Consider the following 27,976-nt stretch of genomic DNA (forward strand, 5'->3'; position numbering starts at 1 on the left):
ACCAACATGCAATGTCTGATGGCTGATGTCTCAGCTTCCATTGCAGCACAAGCACAAGCCACCCAACGTCTGAGTGCTGCAGTGGAAGCTCAGACTGAAGTCATGCAAGCTCAGACTGCTGCCACTGTGGCTGGGTTTACCAGTGTGGAAAGGGGCTTGCAGGGTATCACAGCATTCCAGCCATATGTCCTCTAACAGATGGCTAGGAATGCTGAGGCGTCGTCCTGGGGGAGTGGCAGCAATTCCGGGGCGGACGACCCTGCTGTCCTCTCCCAGGATAACAGCATATTTTCCTCCCACCACTGCCACTCCGCCAGTGCCCTTGCTAGTGCCTATCAGCCAGCCAGCCCAGACTGCTGCTGCCCATGCCGAGGTGGTGCAGTCAGCAACTGGGTCTTCTCGGCCCAGAGGTGTTTGAAGTCATCCTGCAAGTCCATCTGCAGTCTCCCCCACTGAAAGTCAGCAGCCTTCCACCAGCCATGCTGCAGCCACTGAGGTAGCACTTCGTAGGAGCACTAGGACAGGCAAAGGTACAAGCAAAACAGGCACTAAGGGAGTGCACAAGGGTCATTAGTTGACTTTGTTAGGTGGATGAATTAGAATCATAGAATCATAGAAAGTTACAGCACGGAAGGAGGCCATTTCGGCCCATCATGTCCACGCCGGCCAACAAAGAGCTATCCAGCCTAATCCCACTTTCCAGCTCTTGGTCCATAGCCCTGCAGGTTACAGCATCCCAAGTGCACATCCAAGTACTGTTTAAATGTGATTAGGGTTCCTGCCTCTACCACCCTTTCAGGCAGTGAGTTCCAGACCCCCACAACCCTCTGGGTGAAGAAATTTTCCCTCAAATCCCCTCTAAACCTTCCCCTAATTACTTTCAATCTGTGCCCCCTGTTTTTGACCCCTCTGCTAAGGGAAATAGGTCCTCTGTATCCATTTTATCTATGCCCCTCATAATTTTATACACCTCAGTAAGGTCTCCCCTCAGCCCCCTCTGTTCCAAGGAAAACAGACCCAGTCTATCCAGTCTTTCCTCATAGCTAAGATTCTCCACACCCAGCAACATCCTTGTAAATCTCCTCTGTACCCTCTCCAGTGCAATCACATCTTTCCTGTAATGTGGTGACCAGAACTGCACACAGTACTCTAGCTGAGGCCTAACTTGTGTTTTATACAGTTGAAGCATAACCCCACTGCTCTTGTATTCTATGCCACAGCTAATAAAGGCAAGCATTCTGTATGCCTTCTTAACCACCTTATCTACTTGGTCTGCTACCTTCAGGGATCTGTAGACATGCACTCCAAGGTCCCTTTGTTCCTCTACACTACTCAGTGTCCTATCATTTAATGTGTATTCCCTTTCCTTGTTAGCCCTTCCAAAATGCATTACCTCACACTTCTCCAGATTGAATTCCATTTGCCACTGTTCTGCCCACCTGACCAATTTATTGATATCTTCCTGCAGTCTACAGCTTCCTTCTTCAGTATCAACCACACAGCCGATTTTAGTATCATTGGCAAACTTCTTAATCATACCCCCTATATTCAAGTCAAGATCGTTGATACATACCACAAAAAGCAAGGGACCTAGTACTGAGCCCTGCAGAACCCCACTGGAAACAGCCTTCCAGTCACAAAAACACCCATCAACCATTACCCTCTGCTCCCTGTCTCCGATGGATAATGGATAATGGATAAAGTTGGATTGGAATTTTTTTTTGTGGTTGCTTTTATTTCAGCATTGTGGCCAAGAGGTCTCTTAGATGGTCAGTAACAGAGGGAAGGGGAGGTGTGGGAATTGGGGATGCGTTCACTCGTATTGCAGTCGGATGAGTCAATCACGGACAGCCTGGGCAGAAAGGGGCTGTCTGGGTAGCTACCTCCCTTCCGCTTCCTCCTCTTCTGCTTCCTCTTCCTCCTCCTCTTCCTGCTCCTCAGCTCATCACCGTATACCTGGTGGTAAGGGCTGTGCCCTCATGATGGCGAGGTTGTGGAGCATGCCAAGTGGTCAGTGGATAGCCCTTGGCACCCAGTAGCCACCCTCTGGTTTGTCTTGGTGGCTCAAAGACTGAGGGAACTGCAGACTGGTGCAGAATAAAAGCATCATGACTGCTGCCAGGATATCAGGTATTCGCCATCATGATGTGCTGAGCATGGTCACACTCCAACTGCACATTCAGTGAGTGGTAACCTTTGCGGTTGTGGTACATCTCAGCATTTCGATGCAGCACCCACAAAGGCGCGTATATGCAGTCGATGGCGCCCTGCACCATGGGGAAGCCCGCTATCCTGGCCAAGCCACATGCACGCTCCGCCTGCTTCTCTCTGGTCAGAGAGAAGACAATGAAGTCCCCTCTCCTGGCATAAAGAGCGTCTGTCACCTCTCTTGTGCAGCAGTGAACAGCGAACTGGGAGATACAGATGTCGCCTGCTCCAGCCTGGAAGGATCCCGACGTGAAGAAATTCAGGGCCACACTCACTTTCACAGCCATTGGCAGCACTGCTCTTGCCCTGGTGTGAAGCTACAAGCCTGGTTGCAAGAGGTGGCAGTTTTGTGAGCAGATTCTTCGTAAAGCGCAGACGCCTCACACACAACTCCTGGCTCAGGCTGAGGTAAGAGAATTGTTCTCAGAAGACCCTAGGTGAGTAAGGCCTCCTGCTGAGAGCCCTTTTCCCCTCCTCCTCCTCCTCACTCTGTGAGCAACTTGTCCTCTCCTTCGCTGCCTCTGCTCCATCTCCCCATTGTGCTGCAGGCCAAGGGGGAAAACAACTAGAGCACCCATGACTGGGAGAAAGATGTATGATCAGAACCCTTGAAGTCAGAAGCAAGGCCTTCTCCACTTGTAGCACCCACTCCCTGTCAACTCACCAACTTTAAACAACTCTAGAAAGCTCCAAACACTTTCACAAACTTACACGGAGCCAGTAGAAATTAATCAGCAACTGACCTGAGAGTGGTTGATGATGTCTTTAAATATCGCTGGTAGAGGGTCGATGCAGCTGCTGAACACATGTTCAGCTGTGGAAGGTTAACACAGGGCATTACTTCCAGCGTTGAGGATAAAAATGGCATCACTGGCGTCAAATCAGCGTTGCACGCTTATTGATGTCGCGATCTGCATACTCTGCATTCTTTGGGCGCATGCTCCCAGTGCTGACGCTAATGCCTTCACCAAGATGGCATCCACTGCGGCCCCCACCAGAATTGTGTACATGTGGCTCGGACGCCATTTTCAACCCAAAATGGCACCCAAAAGTGCCCAAACAATGGCCGCTATGCAATCAAATTTTTAGCCCCTAGTGTTGCAATGGGTTAGACACGAGCCTTTCACGTGGGTTTGAATCCAGCACCTCCTCTGTTTGGTGGCTGTAAGGGTCATATGTGAAATGAGTTTGGGCAGTCTCCGTCCAGTCCCTAATGGGCATGGGCCCACAACACAAAATTGTCGCTAATTCAGCACTACAGGCTGCTTAACTCAGAGAAGCCACCTGGTGGCTCATGCAGGAGATGAAAACAACCTCACACAGGTGCAGTAGGGGGCGCTCTTGTTGGACTGAGACATGTTGCTGCAGTAGAGTAGAGGAAGCTTTACTCTCCATCTGGCTGTGTTAAACCTGACCAGGGAGTGCTTGATGCTGATACTGGGTGCCAGAAATAGGAAGACTCCCTTTCTCCTCACCTTGATTAGCACAAAGAAAAACACTTCTGTGGTTCACTTTGCTCCCTGGCTACCATAGAAATTTGCGATAGGTACTATCCCCTCCTCTTTTCAATCCTGCTGCTGCTGCCCAGGCTTTCTTTGTCTGCTATCAGTGCACACTAGATTTAGATATGTTTATACCTGTGTCATTATTCCAGTGTTTTTTTAAAATTCATTCCTGGGATTTGAGCATCACTGGCAAGGCCAGCATTTATTGCCCACTCCTAATTACCCTTGAGAAGGTGGCGGTGAGCCACCTTCTTGAACCACTGCAGTCCATGCAGTGAAGGTACTCCCACAGTTGATAATGATTATCTTTATTGTGAAGACTGGGTAATCTCTCTACAAATACTGATGCAGAATTGTACAGTAAGTCTATGTAGGAACAGTGGGCATTGAGGGAACACCTGAGAGGCCAAAGTTATCCTTTACCTGGCCATAGTCTTCCTAGCCTGCGAGAGCCCCTATTTCTATATGCCAAGCAGAAAAATAGGAAGCCCCTTTGAAAATCCGATTACTATCTAATGATAATCAAGCATAAACCAGTTAAATAGAGCCAAAAAAATTATAGAATGTGAAATTGCTCTATCACTTCATTCCAATAAACTGATTTGGTAAAACATATAACAACTCATAAAGTTATAGATCCCAAATGTGAATTAACACAAAATGATCCAATTTTATTTCGTAATTCTATTTAGATCTTGCTGATAATATCTTAATAACTTGCCTTTATCACAACAGATAGTTGTCATGTGTCACCCCCATCTAACTATTGGGTCCTCACTACCTTCTTTGTTTGAGATGCAGCAATATTTTAGGACCTCTTTGTCTTCCCTGATGCACATCTTGGATCCTGCTCCAATAGTGCTTTATCCTGCTGCTGTGTATTGGGTGTATCATAAAGAAGCACATTCAGTTCTGACACATTCACCTTATCACCACCACCTTCCTCATTTACAGAATACATTACTTTCCTAGGTTGGTTCATTACTCTACGACCGGCCAACACAGTAGATGACTTTGTCCCAAAGAGGACCACGGGGAATTCGACATTCATTTCAGTGCTCCTTCATTAGTAGCGAATTAGCCTATGGGAGAGGTGGTTCATTTTTCTGTTTCATGGCTTAGCTTGTATTACATTCCATGTTGAACAACATTCCTTGTTGCACGACATACTTGAATTCTCAGTATAAATCCTGATTGTTTCACTGTCAATACATGATACATACCTCAGTGTTGTTTGCATTATCAATACCTCAACTAACTTATTTCCCTTATACACCCTTTAATAGCTCTCATATTAAAAAGTCACTGAATCACCTATTGTTGCTGTTATAATCCTCCACCTAGCAAAAAGCCTTTCACCCACATGTCTACAGATCCTACTGAACCACTCCTGACTGTCAATCACAAAACCTTTGACCTGGAAGCTGACTTAGACTCGGATGCAATGTCGGCCCAGGTCCTCTGCCTCGCTGTTGGATGGAAGCCATTCTGGCAGTTCCAAAAGATCTTACTGTAATGTTACATTTCATCTGCTGGAAGGTCAACCCTTGGCTCCCTGAATGTGTCTTTGTACTGTCTGCCAAGGCTTTGTTCTGCTTCTTTTGTGCTTTTCCCTTGGACTTTTTAGTGCATTTAACTTTCAAATAAGCTGATGTATCATCATCACGTCATTGGACATGTCAAAAACATTAATTGCAAAAGCAAAGTGATTTTCCAGTGCTAAACCTCTAGAGTGGTATTGAACCAGAGTAGGAAATATTAATATTTTTTCATTGTTTTTAAAGTTCGACCAAAGTTTACAGGATTTCTCAGGTCATGAAGTAATGGAATACATTACACATTACAGATTGCCTGCTACTTTCAAACACACACATTGAGGGCAAGCCAGTGACCAGTCAGACTTTTCCTAGACCCCTTCATTTGACCTCAGCCCTGGCAGGGATTAACCCCGACGTTGTCAACTAGGAAATAATCAATCGATAAAACTTAGCACTTGCATCAAAGTTTATGTTAGCATGATCCAAGCCAAAACTTCTATCCAGTAGTTTTTCTTCTAAGGTAGTGATTCTTTCCTTTCTAATTAAAATATATATTTTTCTGCCTACAGCACTACACCAGAAGCTCTATTTCTGTTTGTTTTCTTTGGCTTTATAACCTGCCGTTTAATTTTAATTTACAGCCAACACAAGCAAACAGGTAGCAATTCTTGGACTATGCTATGTAACTGCTGCTGAAATAATTTTCTGTGGGATTTTCCCTCTTGAACATAACATGAGGTGCACTTATATAAAGTTTAAAATGTACCAACGCGCATTGCTATACTTCAGTCAAATTGTCTATCCTTTTGCATTCCACTTTTTAGCATGCCCCTGTGTATATCTTTCTTATCTTTGCCTTTTCTGAGAGTGTGCTTCTTAGGATTGTTCTGTTAAATATATAAGGGCATTTGAAAAGGTCAAACATTATTAATTCCCAAGGAACAGGAAGAACAATGTTAGAAAATGGGCCTGTTACCCATGTGGCAGGTTCCATTTGTACCAGAAGATGGCAATATTGTTGCATGTATCAAAAATGTGACACAAAAGCTGATCAGCGAAGGAATTCTATGTTGGACAGAATGCAGTATTCCAGAAGTTTTTTTTAAAGATATTGAAAGTTTGATTTCTACCTCCAAATATTGGTAGCTGAACTTTACATGAGTTATTTAATGACAAGAATTTCCTCAGAGTTGCCCCGATCAGCTGCTGTAACTTTGACGGAAGCTCAGTTTATCCGGGGTCTCCGCCTAAGTTACAGCGGCCCATCGGGAGAAACTCCAAGGAAATTGCCAGTGTAATGTATTACCATTATATTTGCTTCTGGCAATTGAGCCAAAACCAAGTCCAGAAGCAACCAATCTTCCAATTTAATATTTTGTTTATTAAAATATAATACATGTACTCTTATATCGCCCCTTACAGATTTCACAACAGCTTCATTCTTGAAAGTCATTTTCTCCTTTTGAACTGTCTGAAAATTAGAGATTTTGTTAAAGATACTTTTAACGTGTAAAACTTTCCACATGTCTTTGAAGCAAAATAGTAATGGAAGAATTCTATAAATCTGTAAAAAAAAAAATATATTTTCAGTTACCTCTTTCCATCCCATTTAATCATGGGCTAGTGCTGCAGTAAATGGTATAAAACGGAAAAGATTTCAGTCTGTCTGTGTTTAGTCTGTAGTCAGTGGATTGATATATAGAGAGAGTTATTTAGCTGCAGTGTGTGTGTATGTGTGTGTGTATGTGTGTGTGTGTGTAACTGCTAATGATATTAGTTATAACATACTCTGAATATTTTATTGATATGCCATCCATACTTTCATAGGGAAGTTTTGTTCACGCTGCATTGCATAATGTGTGTGGTTTTTAGGGGATAGATGGAAACCAGACTTTTAAGGTGAATCGTAAAGCAGGGTGAAAAGGCAAAATAAGGGAGGAGGGGGGGCGTAAATGCAGCAACTATCTTTTAATTATTGATAAAGTTAGGTGCAAGGCCAAGCTCTATAGTGCAGGGCACCACCGCGTTTGAAAAGAGTAGTCGCGAAGACGGGATAAATTATGAAGTAGTACTAGATGACACCAAGGTTGAGTTCTGAAATGCTGCAGATTGTGGGAGGGAAGGAACACTTTGGGAAATAGGAAGTTCCACAATTTTGAGGCATTAGGAAAGAATGAGTACAAGGCAGGAGATCGTGCAGTGCAGGAGGGAGAAAGGATATCCTGGATAGCATACTATTTTGACATTGAAGGAACAAGACAGGAATGTTCAGAGGAGCATTGACTATAGCAATATATAAAATCGAGAGCGATATGAAGGACTACAATGGGGAAAGATTGGAGGCTAGAAATGAAAGATTGCAGAGTAGATCCCCGCCACAAGTATGAAGACACTGCCCAAGTGTGCCAACAGTATTCGGGGTAGAAATTCGGGCGGTGACAAGGCGCACCCGAACAGAGAGGCCCAACGCCAGCAATGCAATTAGGCCCCGGCCTCATCTAAAAAAAATCAGGGGAAGCTGCCAGCACCTGACACACCTCCACCAGACAGTTTGCCCATTTTAACCAGAGGAATTTCAGGCCGCTCGTTTCACCGACTGCAGCCCTAAGGTAAGTCTCAGGAGGTGGAACGGTAATGTGGGGACGCTCGCGAGTACTGTGCAGTCGGGGGAGCTCTCTTGCTCCTCCTGGCTCCACACGAACAATTTTTTAAAAAGTACCATTTGGTGGCGGGTGGTCAGTGCTCAGGCCGCAGCGACCACAGGTGAACCCAAAGCAGGAGCCGGGCCTGCATCAGAATCCAATTTCACAGAGAAGAGCCTAAAACAGGTATTATTCCCCTTATTTACATATGTAAGAGGACTAACGCCTGTTTTAGGCGGCCGTCAGGAGGTGCAGGACATCGGCCCCTGAAATTGGATCTCGCTGCACCCATTTTATGCCTGTATGACAGGCGTAACGAGGTCCAATTTCTACCCCTTTTAAGTCTTGTGGATACTAAACCCCACTCCTACACTAACTTCCGTTCAAAGCCAGGGGGAACGATGTCACCGCCGCTGGACAGGAATCAAAATTCGTGGGTGGGCGGGTGAGGCTGCTGCCAAGCACCCACAGAAACAGACCCCAGCAAGGTAAGTAAGGAATGGGAGGAAGCAGGGGAGGCCCGAGGTAATTAAAAAATGAAAAGAAAAGTAACGCTTATCTGGGCCTCCTGTGGGCAGGATCCTGGCTGCTGCCAGCTTTCACTGGTGGGTTTGAGATCGTATGGGCCTTAGTCGGGCCCACAGTAAAAATGGCATGCCTGTCCCGGTGACATCATCAGGGTGTGTCTTTGCCATTTAATTTCGGACCCCCCCCCCCCCCACCCCCCCGCTCCTGTTGGGCAGGTGGACTTCCCGTGCCTGAATTCAGACAAGTTAAAATGGTGGAGGATCGGAACAGGTCTGAGCGCAGGCCGACAACGCACTGGGAATGTAACGCAAACCCCTGCACAATCTTAACCCCCGCCCACACCACTTCCACCAGGCAGACTGGGTATAAATCAACATTTAAGAGCCATAAAGGCATTGTAAAGGAGCTGTTGGAACGAATTGTATAAATCAGTACAGATTTGAGTCTTTAACAAAGATTTCACATTTCAATATCTAAGATCAATGATATATCCGTTGGGGTATATTAATGGATTGAGATGTCCAAAATGACCTTACCCAAATTTACCACTGTTGTAACAGAGAATGTCCTTCAACAGTTGCAAGTGCATTTTCAAACTGGGAAGAAGGAGGAAACAGAAATGTCATTAAATTGGATCACTTATTTCTTTAAAAATGTGTACAATTTATAATACTGACCCAAGCCAGTACTCTTCTCACATATGTATAACAAAATATTTCCACGATCCCTGTTCATGCAAAACAGTATGGATTGATACTGGATTACTAGTCCAGTAACATAACCACTACACTAAAACTCCCTAAAACTCTCTCTGCCTCCACACCTCCCACTTCTCCTTTTAAAACCTTCCTTAAAACCCACCTGTTTGACCACGGCTTTGGTCGCCCCACCTAATCTCATCCTCTATGGCTTGACATCCATTTTCTGTATGCTACTGTGAAGCGCCTTGGGACAATTGCTACAGTAAAGGCTCTACGTAAATGCAAGTTGTTGTTGAGCTGCAGCAGGGCTCTGAGGGATTTTTTCGATCGCCCCTCTTCAGCCTTTGAGCACTTGTACAGACTCCTGGTGTAAAAAAAGTCAGGCCGCCCCCCCACACTCACACCATCCCGCTGCGAAAAGTGTGAGGGACTAAGCCATGTTTCAGACAGATACACCATAATATGAATAGAATACTGATATTATTAATACAGAATATACTGGGTTTAAACATCTAAAGCCTCGGAGACACAGGCTGCAAACAGAATACAGGCTCCTGAGATAAAGATCAGTTGATAACAAAGTTGTAAACAAGCTTTGAAATGGGAATTCGTTAAAAATTCTAAAACAATGAAAGATTGAAGCAAACCATTGGCGCTTCTGAAAGGGCTAGAGTTTGGAGGTAACACAATGAGAAGACCCAGTTTAAAGTGTTAAGAAATAACACATTGAACAGAAACACAAACATTAAAAGAACCATGTGCCTTTGAAAAGGCCACATCAAGTAAAAGAAACACCTACTTGTCAAATAGTTTTTATGTTAAACTTGGGAGACAGGAACCATAAGATTAAATATGCAACCAATTGAGATAGCTAGAGAACAAGTAAACACACAGTTAAAGTGGTTTTGATTTACATATTGTAAATATAATACCAACAAGAAGGCTTTGAAAATATGACTTCAATAGATGACACCAAGCAATCACATGGTTTTTGTATTGAACTTGGAACACCATGGAGTCAAAAAGTCTGCTAAAAAACAGTTAAGCCAATATTAAGAATTGAATGAAAGCATTTTTAAGAATATCATCAAACAGAAACCATAGCTGTCATTGTTTTTATGCTGGTTTTTGGAACACCTAAAGGTAGAGAAATAATTATGCATGCAATAGTTGAATTGATAGTAAGATAGAAAGCATTCAAACAGAGGTATCAATAAAGACAATTAGCTAACATCAGCAGAGAACTTCAAAGAAGAAACCACTGCCAAAAGAGTATAAAACATAGACCTTTTCAACAGAAAGGCACAACTCGCTGAACGGGCAAAGCGTTTCTCAACTCTTCAGAGGCATCTCTGTAAGTCTTTAACTATGAGTCTCGGGAAGTCAAAGTAATTGATTTTGGTGGATGTTCTGGATTTAGAAATAAGTAAGAAATGTAGAAATGTAACGAAGTAAAGATTTGAGAATAAGGATCTCTGAGAAATAAGAAATGTAAGCTAATTGTATTTTGAATTGTTAATGTTGAGACTGATTCAACAGATGTTAACTGAATGTCAGCTCTTAAATGAAACTATATGGGCTAGATTTTCAGTCGCTTGCGCCAGCAGTTAGCACCTTAAGAGAAGTGATTTCCGGGCGCTATGCATGTAGCGCCCGGGCGCTATGCGTGTAGCGCCCGGGCGCAGCGCAGTTTGCGCCCTGCCCCAAATTAAGTTGCCCGTTAGCGCCGGCGCAAAGTTTAGCGCCCGCCCGGATGCGCGCGCAGAAAATGACGTCACATCCTCGTGCAACGCCCTTTGGCCGCCCCGATTGCAAACTTCAGTCGGACCGCCCCATTGTGCGGCGGGCGGCCGGAACGTTTGGAAAAAGGAACGCAACACAACCAGCGCGGGCCCCGGGGGGCGCTAATTAAAGGGAACGTCCTCTCCAGTATAAAGGCCAGCCTTTTTTCAGAAAACAGTCTTGTGCAACGCATTTCTGGAGACACAACAAGGAGGATAGCTAACTGGTTTCAAGCAGCAAGAGCCAGGTATTTTTGGACTCAGGCCAGAGCGCTGCAAGTGGCCATTTGGAAATTAGACTGTTTGCCAGGATTTGATGGGGGCTGCATGGGGTGCCAACGCGCAGCTGCAGCGCCATGTCCGTAGGGCTCGCAGACGCATTGTGAGAGGGGCAGCCCTGGCTAGAGGCAGAGGGGGCTACAGGCGTCGGCCACGTAGGCCTTACCCAGTCAGGCTATACCGCCAGCAGCGCTCCTACCTAAACATGAGTGCCGCGCGATGTGTTAGAAGGCTCCGATTCCGAAAGGAGGTGATTGCAGAGATCTGCCACCTGCTTCGCCGAGATCTGCGGCCAAAGCTCAGGTGCAGGACGTCTCTGTCGGTGGAAGTGAAGGTGACGGTGGCATTGAACTTCTATGCCACCGGCTCCTTCCAATACGCTGCTGGGGACATAGCAAACATCTCCCAGTATGGCGTGCATCGCTGCATCCGCCACGTGACCGAAGCACTGTTCAGAAGGAGAAGCCAATTCATCTCCTTCCCCATGGCCCTCGAGAGCCAGCATCAGCGCGCATTGGGATTTTCCAGACTCGGGGAATTCCCCTTGGTGCAGGGCGCCATTGACTGTACGCATGTGGCTTTGCGGGCCCCTCTGGAGCATGGCGAGCAGTATCGCAACAGGAAGGGCTACCATTCTCTGAATGTGCAGCTGGTATGTGACCACAAGCAGCGCATCATGGCAGTCAATGCCAGCTTCCCAGGCAGCAGCCACGATGCCTTTATCCTGCGGCAGAGTACTGTGCATGACATGTTCCAGGCACAGCCTCCCCCAAGAGGATGGCTCATCGGGGACAAAGGCTATCCTTTGTGCACCTGGCTCATGACCCCGCTCCGCGCGCCCAGGACCGCTGCTGAAGAGGCCTACAACGAGAGCCATCAAACCACCCGCAACATCATCGAGCTAACTATTGGGGTCCTCAAGCAGCGGTTCCGCTGCCTTGATCGCTCCGGGGGAGCTCTCCAGTATTCGCCGGACCGGGTCTCCCAATTTGTGGTGGTTTGCTGCATGCTACACAACCTGGCTATCCGCAGGACTCAGGCACTGCCACCTGACATTGGACCAGCACCTCAGGAGGAGGAGCAGGAGGAGCATGAGGAGGAGGAGGAGGAGGAGGAGCAGGAGTACGTTCCCAGGAGGGAGCGACCAGGGCCAAGGGCCGCACGACGCCACCTTATTACACGGTACTTCTAAGCCCCCTGTCAGGGAATGGCCAGGGGCCATGAGGGAAGATGAATGCAGCCGCTCTGCAAGCCCTCAGCCGGCGAAGCCAACAAACACTAAGAAGAACAACCATGGAGACTGCATGAATAAAGTTAATTTTTTATTGCACAAAAATGAAAAGCCCTTCCCACATGAATCCCCAAAAACAATAAACGGGCCCCACAAAAAGCCCAACAAACGACTCACTCCCACAAACTGGGGAGGAGTCACTCCACCTTTCTTCAAACCGGGCCTCAACGTCGGCCTAACGCAAAAAATAAGCCCTCCAAAAGCACAACCATGGGCAAAATAAAGATGGCCACCGCCATATTAAAGGAAAGCTGCCCACACCCTCCACTGAGTGGCCCGCGAGGGCGAGACCTTGGCCAGCCTTTTGCCTCCCCTGCCCGGCCTGCTGCTCCTTCGCAAGCTCTGCCCAGTGGCTGCTGCGAGGCTGGGGGAAGGCGCCTGAGGCTCAGATGCCCTTCCACCAGATGCCGCTGGGGGGCGGCCTACACGGCGTTTGGGCCTCGAGGGGCCGTCTGCTGAGTGGCGCACCTGAGCCTGGCCACCATCAGCTGCAGCCGCTTGCCCTTGATGCCCCAGAGGGGGAATGGCGGCGACGGATGGCGCAATGTGGGCCAGCTGGCGTCTGGGATGCGCTGGCTGGTGCTGTGGCGCGGTGGCACTCGGCCGGGCCCGCACTGCAGGATCCGCAGCAATCAGCCGACGGGCGGCTTGCTGGGATGGTCCAGCGCGGCGGCTGCCCTGGCGATGCCTGCCTGAGACAGCGCGTGTGGCAGCAGTGAGTGCCCCTGTGGTCCTGGTGTGCGCGCGCATCACATCCGCCAGGGTCTTGACGGCATCAGTCAGCATGCGGCCACTCGCGGCAGTTGCTGCCCCGACCTCGCGCACACTGGTCGCCAGCGACTCGATGGCCTCAGGCATGCGCCCCACCACGCTCATGAGCTCCGTGTGGCGCCGGTCCGAGTCATCGGCCATCTTATCCAGCTTCCGCACCTCCTCCGAAGTGAAGGTGTCCGGACTGGAGTCGCGACTCTCCCGCTGGGGAGGAGGGGGCCGAACTAGGGGACCCTTGCCGCGTTGGTGACGGCGAGTGTGCCGAGCAGCAGCACTCCCCTCTGATCCTTCCCCCCTTTGGGGGGAAGGCCGCGGGCCACGCGCACGGCTGCTGGGTGGCTGGACGCCACTGGTCCCAGAAGCTGCATTGCCCTGCGACAGTTCCTCCAGGCACTCGTCCAGTGAGGAGGTGTCAAGCATTTCCTCCTCTCCTGCAGGACGTGACTGTTCCCCCGAAGGTCCGGCTTGCTCCTCCTCCTCCTCCTGGTCGGAGGTGCTGTCACTGGCAGCTTCAGGGTCCTGGTCGTCACCAGCTGAAAGCAGGAATGCACAAGAGTAGCTTCAGAGTGAGGAGACGGCGTCAGCGAGGGAGTTAGGACTGGTGGGATTCAGCGCATTGGTGGGACAGTGGCAAAGGAGGTAGCTCGGATGGGCCAGTGCGACGCGAGAGGGCCAAAAGGCGAGGTCCTTACCATTGCCGGGCACGCTGACGGGCCTTCTCTGGCGTTGCCATGACTCCCTGGGGCTGAGCAGCAGTGTTGAGGCCTCTTTGCAAGGCTGCAGTGTGCAGGGCGTGGCAGCAGACCAATTCGTCCCTTCCCCCTTTAACAGCTGGTCGGCACCACGGGGTCTGCTGTCAGTGCAAAAATGACCGCACCCGCGCTGCGCCCCGCCTGGGCGCTATCCCTCTGGACCACCGGCTTAGCGCCTAAAGGTAGGAGTGGAACGCCTCTTTTAGCGCTCCACCACTCTCTTAGGGCGAAGCCACTGAATTTCCGGCAACGGGGCGCTACTTTGGGGCGGGCGCTAACTTCGGGCGGGCGCTAAGGTTAGCGCCCCAAAACTGTCTGTACTGAAAATCTAGCCCAGGTGTCTCAAAGAGTAATTCTGTATAAACTCATGAACCCAAATTCTTTTGTAAGGAGTTGCAGAATTCTGGGGGAGTATTCCAGACCCTCATAATATCTGGAAGGTTACAGTCTAGTTCAACTTATTAAAAGTACTATCTGGAGGATGGTAACATCTTCAGTCATTCCTTTGCTTTAGGGAGAGATAGCCTGAACCTTTAGACCCATTTAAGCATCTTATGGAATTCAGCTATCTCTAATTTAAATTGAGGGTGAACGTCTGGGGAATCCACCTGATCTGGGATAGCCCAAAAGGGCTAGGACTGTAATTATCCCTTCAAAAGAACTTGGCTAATAGGTGGCCCTTGCGTCCAACATTTGAAGGAGAGAAATCATTGGAAGTATTTTGGAGGACATATTTCTCTGATTTAAGCCCACCCATATATGAAGAAATCACAAGACATGGCGGCATTTGTGTCCCTGAGCATGTTAACCACCAAAAATCAGTGGGGGATGGGTGGAAAGTCTAGGCCACATGTCAAATTCCAAACAGAGTATCACGTGGGTTTTACTTTCTTTAGGTAAGGCGAAGTTGGCTGCCAACTCGTAACTGTAAATGAAGCTGTGCTGACCATCGTTTAAGTCAAAATATAGAACCATAGAATCATAGAAAGTTACAGCATGGAAGGAGGCCATTTCGGCCCATCGTGTCCGTGCCGGCCAACAAAGAGCTATCCAGCCTAATCCCACTTCCCAGCTCTTGGTCCGTAGCCCTGCAGGTTACAGCATCTCAAGTGCACATCTAAGTACTTTTTAAATGTGGTTATGGTTCCTGCATCTACCACCCTTTCAAGCAGTGAGTTCCAGACCCCCACAACCCTCTGGGTGAAGAAATATAGCCACGGGATTACTGTAGGGGATAATCGTGGATGAATGCTTACTAGTTTGTGCACAATTCTGACGGGGGTATTAACGCATTTATTTTAAACGCGTTAATCCTCCCTGATAAAATAGACTGTCATACATGTACGTTAAGCATTCGTTGCCAACAGTAATTTCTCAGCTTACAGCTTGCTGGTAACTTTGCGGCGGAGCAGCAGGAATGAGTGAAATCACCTGTCCCTCTCCTACACTGGCCTATTAAAATAGTAGACACTCTGATGGTCTGATGTAAATAGTTATCAAAAATTCTCAGAAGGTGTAATTTAGACATTTTAACATCACTGCTGTTGGCGATACTAGATTCTAGTTGCTGAAGTATTCTTGGACAAGGGATGAATAATTCCTTAAGAACATACTTTTGGTTGGAAAATGAAATCTGTTCTGAGAGGATCAGGCTGTCTTCACTCTATTGCACAGTGAGAAGGAGTGCTCCCGACAGTGGGAAATTCACTCTGTCACAGCAACTAATTAAGACGCTTTAAAACCACCGTGCTGAAAATAATTAATTTTTTGTCAAGAAGTGTATATAATTTAGTTAGAAATGGGCCCCATTCCACTCTCCCTTCAAGGGAATATATATTTTTAAAACATGCTGTTGAGCAAAGTGCAGGTTGAAAATGTTGCTAGAATGAACATTCCAGTCTTATTAACACATAACACTCCTACTATTATATTTGATCATTGCTGGTGGTACGCCAAGACTGTAAAAGTTAACTTACAGTTTAACGCTGTTCTCAGTCCTGCTTAGCTGTTTAGCAATCTATACTGCTGAGCAGCGCTCTGCTCAAAGTGTTGGCTTTTCTTTTGACAGCTGCCTGAAAGAGCATTGTGGCTTTATTTCCCTGTATTGGCAGCTTCTCAGTTGGATTTCAAGCACAAACAGTACGCACAATAATAAAAGTGCAGATTTAATGTAAATGGGTTTTGGTAAACTGAATTTGGGGGAATCTTAGGAATTTGGGAAATTTTCCACTTTGGTGTTCCTGACACATCTTGGGAAATTGTGCAACTCCCCCCCAGCCCATCATTTTCTGTCCATTAAATTTAGTGGTGGAAAGACAAAGGCTAGGTGTGCAATTTCCTGATAAGTACCAGGAGCACTGTAATAGAAAATCTCCCTATCTTTTTTTAAAATTCATTCACAGGATGTGGGCATCGCTGGAAATGCCAGCATTTATTGCCCATCCCTAATTGCCCTCAAGTAGGTGGTGGCGAGCCACCTTATGCAACTGAATGGCTCATTAGGCCATTTCAGAGGGCAGTTATGAGTCAACCCCACATTGCTGTGGGTCTGGAGTCATATATAGGCCAGACCAGGTAAGGACAGCAGGTTTCCTTCCCTCCAGGACATTAGTGAACCAGATGGGATTTTACAACAATCTGGTAGTTTCATAGTCACTGTTATTGATGCTTTTATTTCAGATTTCTTTAATTGAATTTAAATTCCCCAGGTGGGATTTGAATTCTTGCCCCCAGATCATTTGTCCAGGCCTTCTGGATTACTAGTCCAGTAACATAACCACTATGCTACCGTACCCCATCTCCACATGATTGCTGCAAGCCATGATTAATACAAATGGGATCACTTAATAAACTGGTTTCCAGTGAAATTTTTTTTAGATGTCATAAGATGGTAAGTTAAAAAATGTTATTTTTATCAGTTAAATGGTCTCAGCGCATAAAATTATTAAGGATGATCGTTTATTTTAATGTATAGTGTCATCTATTGATAAGCATTCAAATCACAACTTCTGCTAATAATCGTGTTAATCCGATCTTAACTAAGTTATTAGGGGGGACACTGAGTACAGGCAAAGGGCTGAACCAAATTGAGATGTGAAAAATTGAAGGGCTGTTGAACCACAGTACCTCAGCATCTTGGGGTCCTACAACCAGCGTAGGACTCCAATTTGCCTAGTAACACAGCCTTATACCTGTTTCAGGTGGGCGTGCTGCTCGCCATTTATGGGCCCACCTGAATATGGCGTCAGGCAGGCCTTGGGCATCAATAGGGTGACCAAGATGCCCCCTGATTTTCAACTCCAGTCCGCCCATTTTTCAGGCGCAAAACGGATGGCCGTGAATTGAATTTTCCTCCCAGTACAGGAAACTTTGTGATATCCAGCACCGACGGGACCGAGCTGTTGCCGTCCCATCAAAACTGCCGGACAAACCAGCGCTAATGTTAAAACATACGGAGCTTGAGCTCCGTATCTAGCAACAAACCCTGTTGCGCTTCTAAACAGTTGGCCGTAGCTTGCAAGCGTCTCTGTAGCTAAGCAACAGCTTTAGCTAGACCTTGCAGAGCCTGACTGGTGAAAAAAAAGCAACGAAAAGAAAAAAAACTTACTGAACCGACTCCTGAATTTTGCCGGTGGATCGAGCATTCCGGACAGTTGACCTCTGGATAAACCAAAGTTTCCTGTATCTGAGCAGTATTAAGCAATGAAGACCAAGAAGCACAAGAACTCAAAAGTGCAGAATAGTCTGCAAGACTGGGCTGTGATAAAGAAATTCCAGTTAAAGCTAATGTTTCTATTGCGTATGTAAAAGGCTGTGCAGAGAGTCTTGTAGGCCAAGAGACTGTTTATATCCTGTCATCCAAGCTCTTTGATCCATGCTCATGTTTTGGCATCTTAGTGTGAAATTTGCAGCAATGTGTCCCAATGCTTGTAGCTTGCTGCTATATAGGGATTTACCAACACCAGAATAGCCCTAAGTAGTGTAATCATGTTTACTTATGACAAGATTTTCAGCCAATATTGTCAATAAGTTCTGTGGAAAGAACTTCCTTGCTGAGCACAGCTCAGTGAGTTTGCTTACGCTTTGGCTTGTAAGGTTGTTGGCATGGCAGTCAAGTGAAAGAGTCTTCTCAACTGTTATAGGTCTTTACCACTGTATAGAAATATAGGAGTTTCCTTTGAACATCATGGTTATATTGTTATTTTGTTCTGAGATCAGAGTTTGTAACTATTGACCATCAACGTGACTAGTGGCATTTATTATTCAATGGTTCATTTCATCCACTCACTATGGGTTTTTCTGGGGTATAATAATTTTAATTTTTTTCCTCTACTTTTCTCCCTTTCCCTTCAGTTATACAGGGCATTGGTGAGACCACATCTGGAGTACTGTGTACGGTATTGGTCTCCTTATTTAAGGATGTAAATGCGTTGAAAGCAGTTCAGAGAAGGTTTACTAGACTAATACCTGGAATGGGCGGGTTGTCGTATGAGAAAAGGTTGGACAGGCTAGGCTTGTATGCGCTGGAGTTTAGAAGAGTAAGAGGTGACTTGATTGAAACATATAAGATCCTGAGGGGTCCTGACGGGGTGGATGTGGAGAGGATGTTTCCTCTTGTGGGAGAATCTAGAACTAGGGGTCACTGTTTAAGACAGAGGGCATGATCTTGCCAGCCCTGGGGAGGCAGGTATGGAGGCAGGACTGCTGGGAAAATGGCAGAATTTGGGGCTGGGTGCCCAACCTGCCCCCGACCCACCTCCGTGCCATCTTCACAGGAGGCGGTTAGCCGACCCGCGCCGGGTCCCGTCTCCTTGGAGGCAGGAAGGGGATTACAACCACTTAACTGCCTGTTAACAGGTAGTTAACAGGCAGATAAGAGGATTATCCCCATTTTACCCTCACAAGTGCAGGCTTCCCGGAGACTCTGAACCCTGCCAGGGTCACCGAGGCGAGTAGTGGGTCTGCAGGTGTCTGCGGGGTGCAAAAGTGTGCTGTGAAGGTAAGTGATGGGTGCAAGTGTGGAGAGGTGAGTATATGAGGTAAGTGGAAAGTGTTAGAAAAAGTTTACTTACCTTTGTTTCTTCCTGCGGGCTTCAAGAGTTGGGTATGTGAAAAGTCTCGCTGCTCCGTGGCAGAGATGACAGATGGTTGCTGCATTCTCCAGTGTAACAACCATCTAATTTCTGCTAAAGAAAGAAGTTTGATGAGTCTTGAATTCAAAAACTCATCAAACTACAGAGAATGTCAGTGTTTGACAGCTTCACAGAGCTGACAAACGATGACAATTCATCTGTCAAAAGTTTTTGACAGATGAAACGTCATACGCTGACGTTCTCTGTAACCGGCTTTCCCTTAATTGGCCTGCTAAACCCACTGGGTGGGCTTAACAAGGTCAATCAAGGGAAAATAGCGTGGGTTGGCCACAAGTCGATGGAGGTGGGACATTGACCTGACAAGCGGCAGTCCCACCTCCAATGCACCCCCATTGGCAAAATCGCCCCCAGAGATGTGGAGAAATTTTTTCTCACAGAGGGTCGTGAGTCTTTGGAACTCTCTTCCTCAGAGGGCGGTAGAAGCAGAGTCTTTGAATATTTTTAAGGCAGAGGTAGATAGATTCTTGATAAGCAAGGGGGTGAAAGGTTATTGGGGTAGGCGGGAATGTGGAATTATCAGATCAGCCATGATCTTATTGAATGGCGGAGCAGGCTCGAGGGGCTGAGTGGCCTACTCCTGCTCCTAATTCACATGTTCGTATGCAACATTCAATACCTCCTTACATGGTCTGAGATAGGGAATTCCAAAATGCCATGCCACCTTCTGCCTTCACTCAGCAACCTTTTATAAGTCTTTCCCAGCTTTGTTACATAGAAAAGGAACTTTATCTTCCGATCTACAACAACAACTTGCCTTTATATAGCGCCTTTAATTAGTAGAAACATCCCAAGGCACTTCACAGGAGCATTATCAGACAAAGTTTGACACCAAGCTATCTATCTATCTATCTATCTATCTATCTATCTATCTATCTATCTATCTATCTATCTATCTATCTATCTATCTATCTATCTATCTATCTATCTATCTATCTATCTATCTATCTATCTATCTATCTATCTATCTATCTATCTATCTATCTATCTATCTATCTATCTGTGCCCTTTCAGTAAATTGCATAACATCAGAAATTGAATTTTACCTTTGTTGAAAAAGCAGAAAATTCTGGGAATACACAACAGGTCCATTAGTATCTGGTAAACATCTCAGGTACAGACCAGAGACATTAATGTATTTTCTTTCTCTTTTCATGTGCTGGTGGAGGTGCTGTGTATTTCCAACTTCATATTTTAAAATTCATATTTTCAGCATTTGCTTTGCTGGTATTGTCTAACCTTTCACCTGTTAATGAAGCCAATAAGAATAACCAGTTAACCAGCAGGCGAAATAATGGCTTGGACACCTGAGGAGCTTCCTGCTCTATTTCAAATAGTGTATTGGGTTCTTTAACATCCACCTGAGCAGGACCTCAGTTCAACCTCTCATCCAAAAGGTATTACCTCTGACGATACAGCACTCCCTCAATACTGAAGTATCCGCTTAAATGATGTACTCAAGTCTTGAAGTGAGGCTTGAACTTATAATCCTTCTAATTCAGAGGCAGTAGTACCACCAGTTGAGCCCACTGTCTCTTGTGGATAAGGTAAGATAACAATCTGTGTATGCATATGTGAGGCATGTGTGTAAAAATTGGCAAGTGGAAATCTATAGTGAACATGTGATGTCCACTCCATATACTATAATAATTGTAATGTAGAAAAGACTTTCAACATAAATTAAAGTAGAAATTTTACCATAATTGCAGCATCTCAGTATCAATGTTTATGAATAATTCTAATTAATTTCAGTATCTGTTTTCTCTCCTGATGTTTTTTCTTAATATTTCAGTTTAAAACTGAGCATTAATTACATCACCTGGAAACTGTCTGGGAGGAGTTACTGAACTTGACAATGTGAGGGAGTAAACTGCTGTATACAGTTGAAATAACGAGGTTCCCCAAAGCACCCTTGGCTAATGGTGTATCTGCTGATGCTCAGTCAACTCCCTCACATGTTAGTGTCATTAACTCCTGCCATGCAACTGGAAGATGATTAGGGCAATGATTTGGTGTGGCATGACAACCCGTAACAAATCTTGCAAATGTCTACATTTACCTGCGAGGGTTTTCTACTTCTGCACAGGCTAGCCCGATTTTCGCTCCATGCATTTGCAGGGCTATGGGGAAAGAGCGGGAGAGTGGGACTAATTAGGGTAGCTCTCTCAAAGGCACGATGGGCCAAATGGCTTCCTTCGGAGCTGTAAGATTCTATGATAAAAGTGGAATTGGTGGAGAATTGAGAGCTGGCCAACGTAGAAGCATCATGTGTAGCACAATTTGCTGCCCCAAGTGCCACAATTTTGCTTTAAACTGCACGAGACAGTGGAAATGTTGGTAACGGAGCAGTTCTGAGTAATAACAAATCATTTGCCCTTTCACATCATCACCATACTCCCCACAACAAAAAGCACAATTTAACGGCAAAAAAAATCAAGATCATTCTAATTCTTGTTGGATTAATTTCCGATTGCATTTTCCGATCCAGCACATAAATGATTTGTTCAATGTTACCTTTCACCCTATCCAGTTACCTGATTTCAGACCTGCTCAGTGTCTGCCCCACCATTGGCGGCTGTGCCTTCAGCCAGCTAAGCTCTGGAATTCATTCCCTAAACCTCACCGCCTCTCCACCTCGCTCTCCTCCTTTGAAAGGCTCCTTAAGACCTACCTCTTTGGTCAAGCTTATGGTCATCTGTCCTAATGGCTTCTTCTTTGGCTTTTTTGTCTGATTGCACTCCTGTGAAGCACCTTGGGATTGTCTTACTATTTTAAGGGCGAGATACATGGAAGCGCGTTGGGACGTCCTGAGATCGTGAAAGGCGCTATATAAATGCAAGTCTGTATTTCTTTCCCAAAGGATAGCGTGATGCAGGCAATCAATTGGATCATCTGATTCAGGGGGGTCTCAATACTTAAAAGTAGGTAAAGGAAAGTGGGACCACGCGATGGCGCTACAGGGTAATGTATTTCCCAGATTCCAGATATTCCCTTTATTCTCTGAAAGCTCAATCGGTTTTGTTCCAAATCACAAGACTCAACGGTTCGCTCAAAGCTTCAAATGCATTTTGTTAAGCGGGGTGAACTTTCATTTTTGCTTGATGTTGGGAGAGGTTCGTGAACATTTTTTAAAAATGTTGTCTCTCAGGTGTAAACCATTTTAGAATTTTAATGTCCATATATACAGATTACATGTCTGGTCATTATAAGATACACAGTTGTACGGATATAAATGTAGATATAGATTCGAACGTGATTTCAGCAACTTAGAACAAATGATAAATAGTTCATTTGTAAATTTAACGATCTATTTACACCAGTCAAACTTTTCATGTTAAAAATAATCAATACTTAAAAGTCGAAACTCCTTCAAAATTGCGACGGAATAGCTGCGTGTAATCAGCACTGTCAAGAAACAAGAAGAAAAGAAATACTGGACAAAAGTTGAAGAAATGACGAGGAGAACTCACATTGAAACGGATCGGGGCACAATGATTACAATAATTTGAACTTTAGGACAGCGACGTCCACATCCTTTGGAAAAATATACTTCTTAAATGACACAACTGTTTAAAATAAAACATATAAAATAGACCTACGCCTTGGTATGTACTTATTATTATTAGTTATACTTCGGTGATGTCCTGCCTAATAATGTGACAATAGACCTGAGAGGTGTTACGGCACTGACAACATTAATTTGGAGACACGCCTTATTGAAATGTGACTGACCATGGTATATTGTCTATATTTTGCATATATAGAATTTTCAGCAGCAGTCAAAGCAGTCTGGATCAGAATTTAATTTCCCTCTTTATCTTCTTATATTTGAAATAGTTATTTTTCAAATTGACGTTTATCCGATTTTTTTTTAAGTATCGGAACTTTCTACTCGCTAGTAACGGTTTTGTTGTTAAATTGCTTTTGAGATCGCTGTTTATTTGCACGACAGTTACAGAGTTAAATAACACTGATAATCCGAGAGGAACAGGCTTTCAAATAAATTACACCCCATGTCTGAAATGTCAAAGTTTGAAACGTTGCAGTTTCAGTTGTCCAGGACCTCGGCAGTAACGTGGACTGCGGTGGGTCCACACGGTTCAACCCCGCCTGCTATAAACTAGACTACACATTCCAGGCCACTAAACTGCATGCCACGGTTTATTTTTTATTTTTTTACTGAATTATACAATATCGTGTCGACTTCATACACAGAATAAAAGAACATTTCATTTCGATCATCTACTAAAGGTACAAACCAACTCGTCTATAAAAATCCACATGAATTACAATGTGTATACAGTGCATAAGATTACGTTAAAAAGTCAGGTGTCACAATGCGGCTTTCAAATCTTTTCCAAATGCCAAGAAATGCTAAAATATGTATTGTTTTCCCCAATACACATTCAAATTAAAAAGGGTAAGGATGTCCTTTTTTTGAATTAAAAATTAAAAATGTTTGATTTACATTAAATGACAAAAAAACAATAGGTACGGCAAATATTGCCAACAAACGTCACCCTTGACTTATTTTACAATACTGATAGGTTTTGGAGGCTAGGCGGTGTTCTTTACGAGGGGGTAGCTAAAAATTAGAATAAATAGGAACTATTAGATTGAGCTTCGCTGAAAGTGCCTTCACAAATCGTATCTCTCTTTAGTAATAATCCTGGATCCACTTATTGCTTTAAATAAGGATCCAAACAAAGTTTATATAGACAGGAACGCACCGCTGCTGATGATGGAAGCTATTGCAGTGCAAGGCGGGGGGAGCATATTCCACTGGGTTCTCTATAATATCACATTACACAAGGTTTGATATCTTGATAAGTCACTTGCTGATGATAGTAAGATCCATTAGGTGATGGATGCATTGAAGGGGACGTCATGGCGTTGAAAGAGAAGACAAATTCTTTCCTATCACACATGCTGGGAGACTGCGAGTGATATCGCGGAATTCCTGTTAAAATAAAATGGGAAGAAAAAAACACACACACTGATGAAGACATGCCATTCAAGTAAAGCTTCCGTTAGTAAAATGCGTGTTCATCGTTAAAAGGCCATCCTAGTAATACAATCATCCGCTGCTTTCAAAGGAACAGCTACGATGTGGAGAATACAATTAAAATGAAGTATCACAATAGACCTGATCAGCTATCACGGGAGTCCATTCTAATACCATGAAAGGCGCTTTACTTTTTATTGGACATCTGTTATTAAAAATGGTAAATTCCAGATAAAGGTTTGATTGTAACATACCCATTGGAGACTAATAATCACTGTCACACCTCACCACCCAATAATGCATCAACCAGTGAATTATTTTTAATCTATATTCATAAGTCTAATGCCATCTAACAGATGCCATTGCTGTACTGTCCATTCACTAACAGTTATCCTATAAAATGCAAATCTGTAAACATGTGGATGTCAAACTTTGCGTCCCAGGTTTCCCATCAAGTCTCCTCACGTTTTATATTCGCGCATACATCTCCCTTTGAGAGCTCCACTGGTTACTGAAGAAAAACTGCAGCTAGCACAGTCACCCAGTCGGTTGCACTTTTTCGGCTTGTTATACTTTATTTATGAGCCATGAAATGATTGTTAAATATCAGAGATGCCCTGAATGGTTACCAGGATTTGTGCGGCGGGGTTTAAGTCACGTCATTGCGAGTTGTCATTAACAGAACCCTATTTATGCAAGTTTTCTGCCCTACATATTTGAGCACAGAGTATTCACACACGCCAAAGCTATTTAGTTTCATGTTTAAATTAATTTCCTTCGCAGGCTCTAATAACGTGAAGTCTGTCACGCTCAGAAACTCAACGGCCGCGTAAATTAATTATTTCCGTTGTATTTAAAAGTTGCAACTAGCCGTCTTATCCGACGTATTTGTTTCTCCACATACTTTCTCATTACAATGTAATTATGCCAGTTGAACTTAATCTGATCGTGTAGATATAGTATCATGCTTTATATCATTATATACTGCTAGTCACTGTAACAGGCGCAGGATTTTTATTATTACTTCCACGAAAAAAATGACTTGGGGATTTAATTTTCCCTATGAATTCCCTTTGATTTACAGAATCTATTCGTGCTTTATCGGGAAATGTGTATCTGCAGTTATCGGTACACAAGCGTTGATTTGGAATCTGCCAGAATAACACAGGAATCGAGCTGGTCAAACTGTTTTTTTTATGGTTAGATTTTGAAAGTTGATCCTAATCTTTACCCTTTAAAAAAAACAAGCACTTGAGATTTAACGTTGTATATTTGCTATCCGGTCTATTTGTATATTGCAGATCCCTGCTCAGAAATAATTAATATTAAAAAAAATAACTTTTCAGGTCTTTCTCGGGATGAATGGAAATGAAATGTTGGAGAGTTACTAACCAGCACTCCCCCCACCCCCCTCCCCGCCCCTCCACTCTTGCTCTGCAGATTCACACAGTTAATCGTGCTTCTGGCGGAGTTGGTCTGGGGCTGAACTGCACGCTATGAATCCCCAGTAGACGATCTCTGCGGCAGGGAGTCGGCGCTCTGCATTCTGATGTTGTTATTGCCGTCGAGTTGGCACCGCAGTAAACACTGTCCCTGCGGGGATGGCATCGAGATGTTTTCTTTGACCACGTTTTGGAATTTGTTGGAAAAACAAAGGACGGTTTATTCTTTCGGTTTGTTATTTATTCCAGCCAGTAGCCAATTAAGTGTGGAGAGAAGGAAGCAACAGCGACTTACTTCCTTAACTTAATGGCACTTTTGAAACTCTTCTGCAAGACAGCAGCTATAACCCAGTCTCTTATCATTTCCCTAATTAATCTTACTGGCGCATAGCCTCCGAATAGTTTATACGCACAGAGAGTTTCTGTGAAAAATTCTGTCTTTTACAGAGCTCGATTTTTGCCGTTTATCAGTGTGATCAAATCAAATTAGATTTCAATCGCCACAATGTTTGTTCAGCCAGTCTGCGAAATCTTTGCGTTTTAGAATTGCTTTCTATAAAAAACTAAATGGCTTTTTCTGGAACTACTGCATTAGAAGTTAGACTAATAATTAGTTGAAATCTAATTTAACTCCTTGCTTTCATTAAATCGCTTGTGCGCCAAGAAGTGAGTTTCTTTTCTTACCCTTTTGATTGTTGGTTAAGATCTTCTGCTTCGAGCTCAAATTACAACTCGCCGACACAAATACAACGCGAAATCGAAAAAAGATTGCTTCTGAAATTATAGATTCTATATCTGGGTTGACCTGTCCCAACCTGGCTGTAGCGCAAATAATCTATTCTATATCATAATATTGATCCGGTTACAGCATGAAACGTACATTCTTAAAATTCTGATTGAAATTATAAACATAAGATTATCAGCTTATCCCTTCGCAATAGAACTGCTTTTCTGTCGTTTTAATATAGAGTGTCTCCTGCTCTATAAAGCCATAATATTTGTTGCTAATGTCTAACTGTAACAGCATGGTTCTGTACCTTGTATATCGGCAGCGTTGTGGCTATTTTGATGTAAATAGGACTGATCTAGGGAGTGTGCTTGCAGGTTTGAAGTGAGATTCGCCGACGGGTTGCACGGTGATAGGGGCTGCTGTTTGATGTAAGGAGCCCCGTTGTTGAGCGCGGAGGCCGAAGGAGCCCATGCTGAAGCCGAGGTAGTGTACATGGAGTGCGGCTCCATCACCCCACCGCCGGTCAGCAAGGGAGACGCGGGCACCGAGCTGTCGGCGTGGTTGGGGTAGTCTCCTACCGAAGATCCTGTACAGCTTCCCATATAGTGACCATTGTTGGCCGAGAGGTGAGAGACAGAATGTCCTGGTAAACCCATCCCATCAACGTTGCTGGGCAAGTGTCCATTCATCATGCTAATGCTACTATCTATAGAAAGGCCGTTCGGAGCACAGGAGATGGGTCCTCTTGACCCTTGGAAGTTATAGGTCTCTGGGATGTGGTTGAACCCCAATCCGTTCATCATGCTGTACATGGGCTTAAGGGCTTGGCATTTCCTGCGAAAGCCTCTCGGTCTACGCCTGAAGGAGCCCTCCTCAAACATGAACTCGCTGGCCGGGTCAATGGTCCAGTAATGGCCTTTGCCCGGTCTGCCCAGACCCTTGGGCAGTTTGATGAAGCACTCGTTCAAGGAGAGGTTGTGACGCACAGAATTCTTCCAGCCTTGGTAGGAGCCTCGGAAAAAGGGGAAGCGGCTCTGGAGGAACTGGTAGATTTCGCTGAGGGTCAGCCTCTTGGTGGGAGAGCTCTGGATGGCCATCACAATCAGGGCTATGTAGGAGTAAGGCGGCTTCTCCGGGCGTCGTATGCCAGCGTTTGTTTTCTTAGTTTTGGTAGTGGAGGTGGCTGATTCCATCACAGAGGTCTGATTGTTGGCTTTTTCGGTGCCTGCAGACATCGGGCTGGTCTGGGCCGTGCTGTGAGCCGCCGGCTGCTGAATCTCGGCCGTCATTTAGGAGCAATTCTCACCAAGCAAGTCACTTTAAACCGGCCGTAAAAAGTCCTTTGATTCAACTCCGCTGTTTCCTTCAATATTTCCAAAACTTCAAGCTATTTAAAAATAAAACTTTTTGTGCTAGAACGAATCTCCTCTCCCCCCCCCCAAAAAGTAAAACGAGCAATGCAGTTGTGAAAGGCGCTGAGGAGGGAGCCCTTGCTCGGCGCAGTTATCTCTTCAGCTCTGCTGCTTTTTGCACAGGTCGGCTGGACAGGGAGTAGCTTTTCATCGCAGTTGTTCTGGGATCTGCCACGCCAAAGGGATCGCGTTTACTTTATCTCTTGTCATCAGCGTCTCGAAGCTCTCGACTGTCAGACGT

The 27,976-nt window shown here is 45.1% G+C and overlaps 1 protein-coding gene and 1 long non-coding RNA gene across 3 annotated transcripts in view; one reads left to right on the top strand and one right to left on the bottom strand.

Annotated features, from left to right (window-relative positions):
- LOC147116689 (uncharacterized) overlaps window positions 1-27,976 on the top strand; it is a 72,587-nt gene that overhangs the window by 13,740 nt on the left and 30,871 nt on the right. The gene's annotated exons all lie outside the window — the stretch shown is intronic.
- foxf1 (forkhead box F1) lies at window positions 22,298-27,958 on the bottom strand. The gene is made up of 2 exons (XM_085991800.1): window positions 26,631-27,958; window positions 22,298-24,106 (listed from the first exon to the last, which is right to left on the bottom strand). Exons 1-2 carry the CDS (start codon window positions 27,610-27,612, stop codon window positions 23,946-23,948), a joined length of 1,143 nt encoding a protein of 380 aa, XP_085847926.1. The 5' UTR covers window positions 27,613-27,958; the 3' UTR covers window positions 22,298-23,945.

The sequence above is a fragment of the Somniosus microcephalus genome, chromosome 6, assembly GCF_052327205.1.
Source record: "Somniosus microcephalus isolate GS21.2 chromosome 6, FLI_Smic_1.0, whole genome shotgun sequence".
NCBI lineage: Eukaryota > Metazoa > Chordata > Chondrichthyes > Squaliformes > Somniosidae > Somniosus > Somniosus microcephalus.

Coding starts and splice junctions, on each gene's coding strand:
- foxf1 (XM_085991800.1), bottom strand. CDS start 27,612: ATGACGGCCGAGATTCAGCAGCCGGCGGCTCACAGCACGGCCCAGACC. Junction 24,107..26,630: donor CAACGCTGCCGATATACAAG/GTACAGAACCAT, acceptor TTATTTTAACAG/GAATTCCGCGATATCACTCG.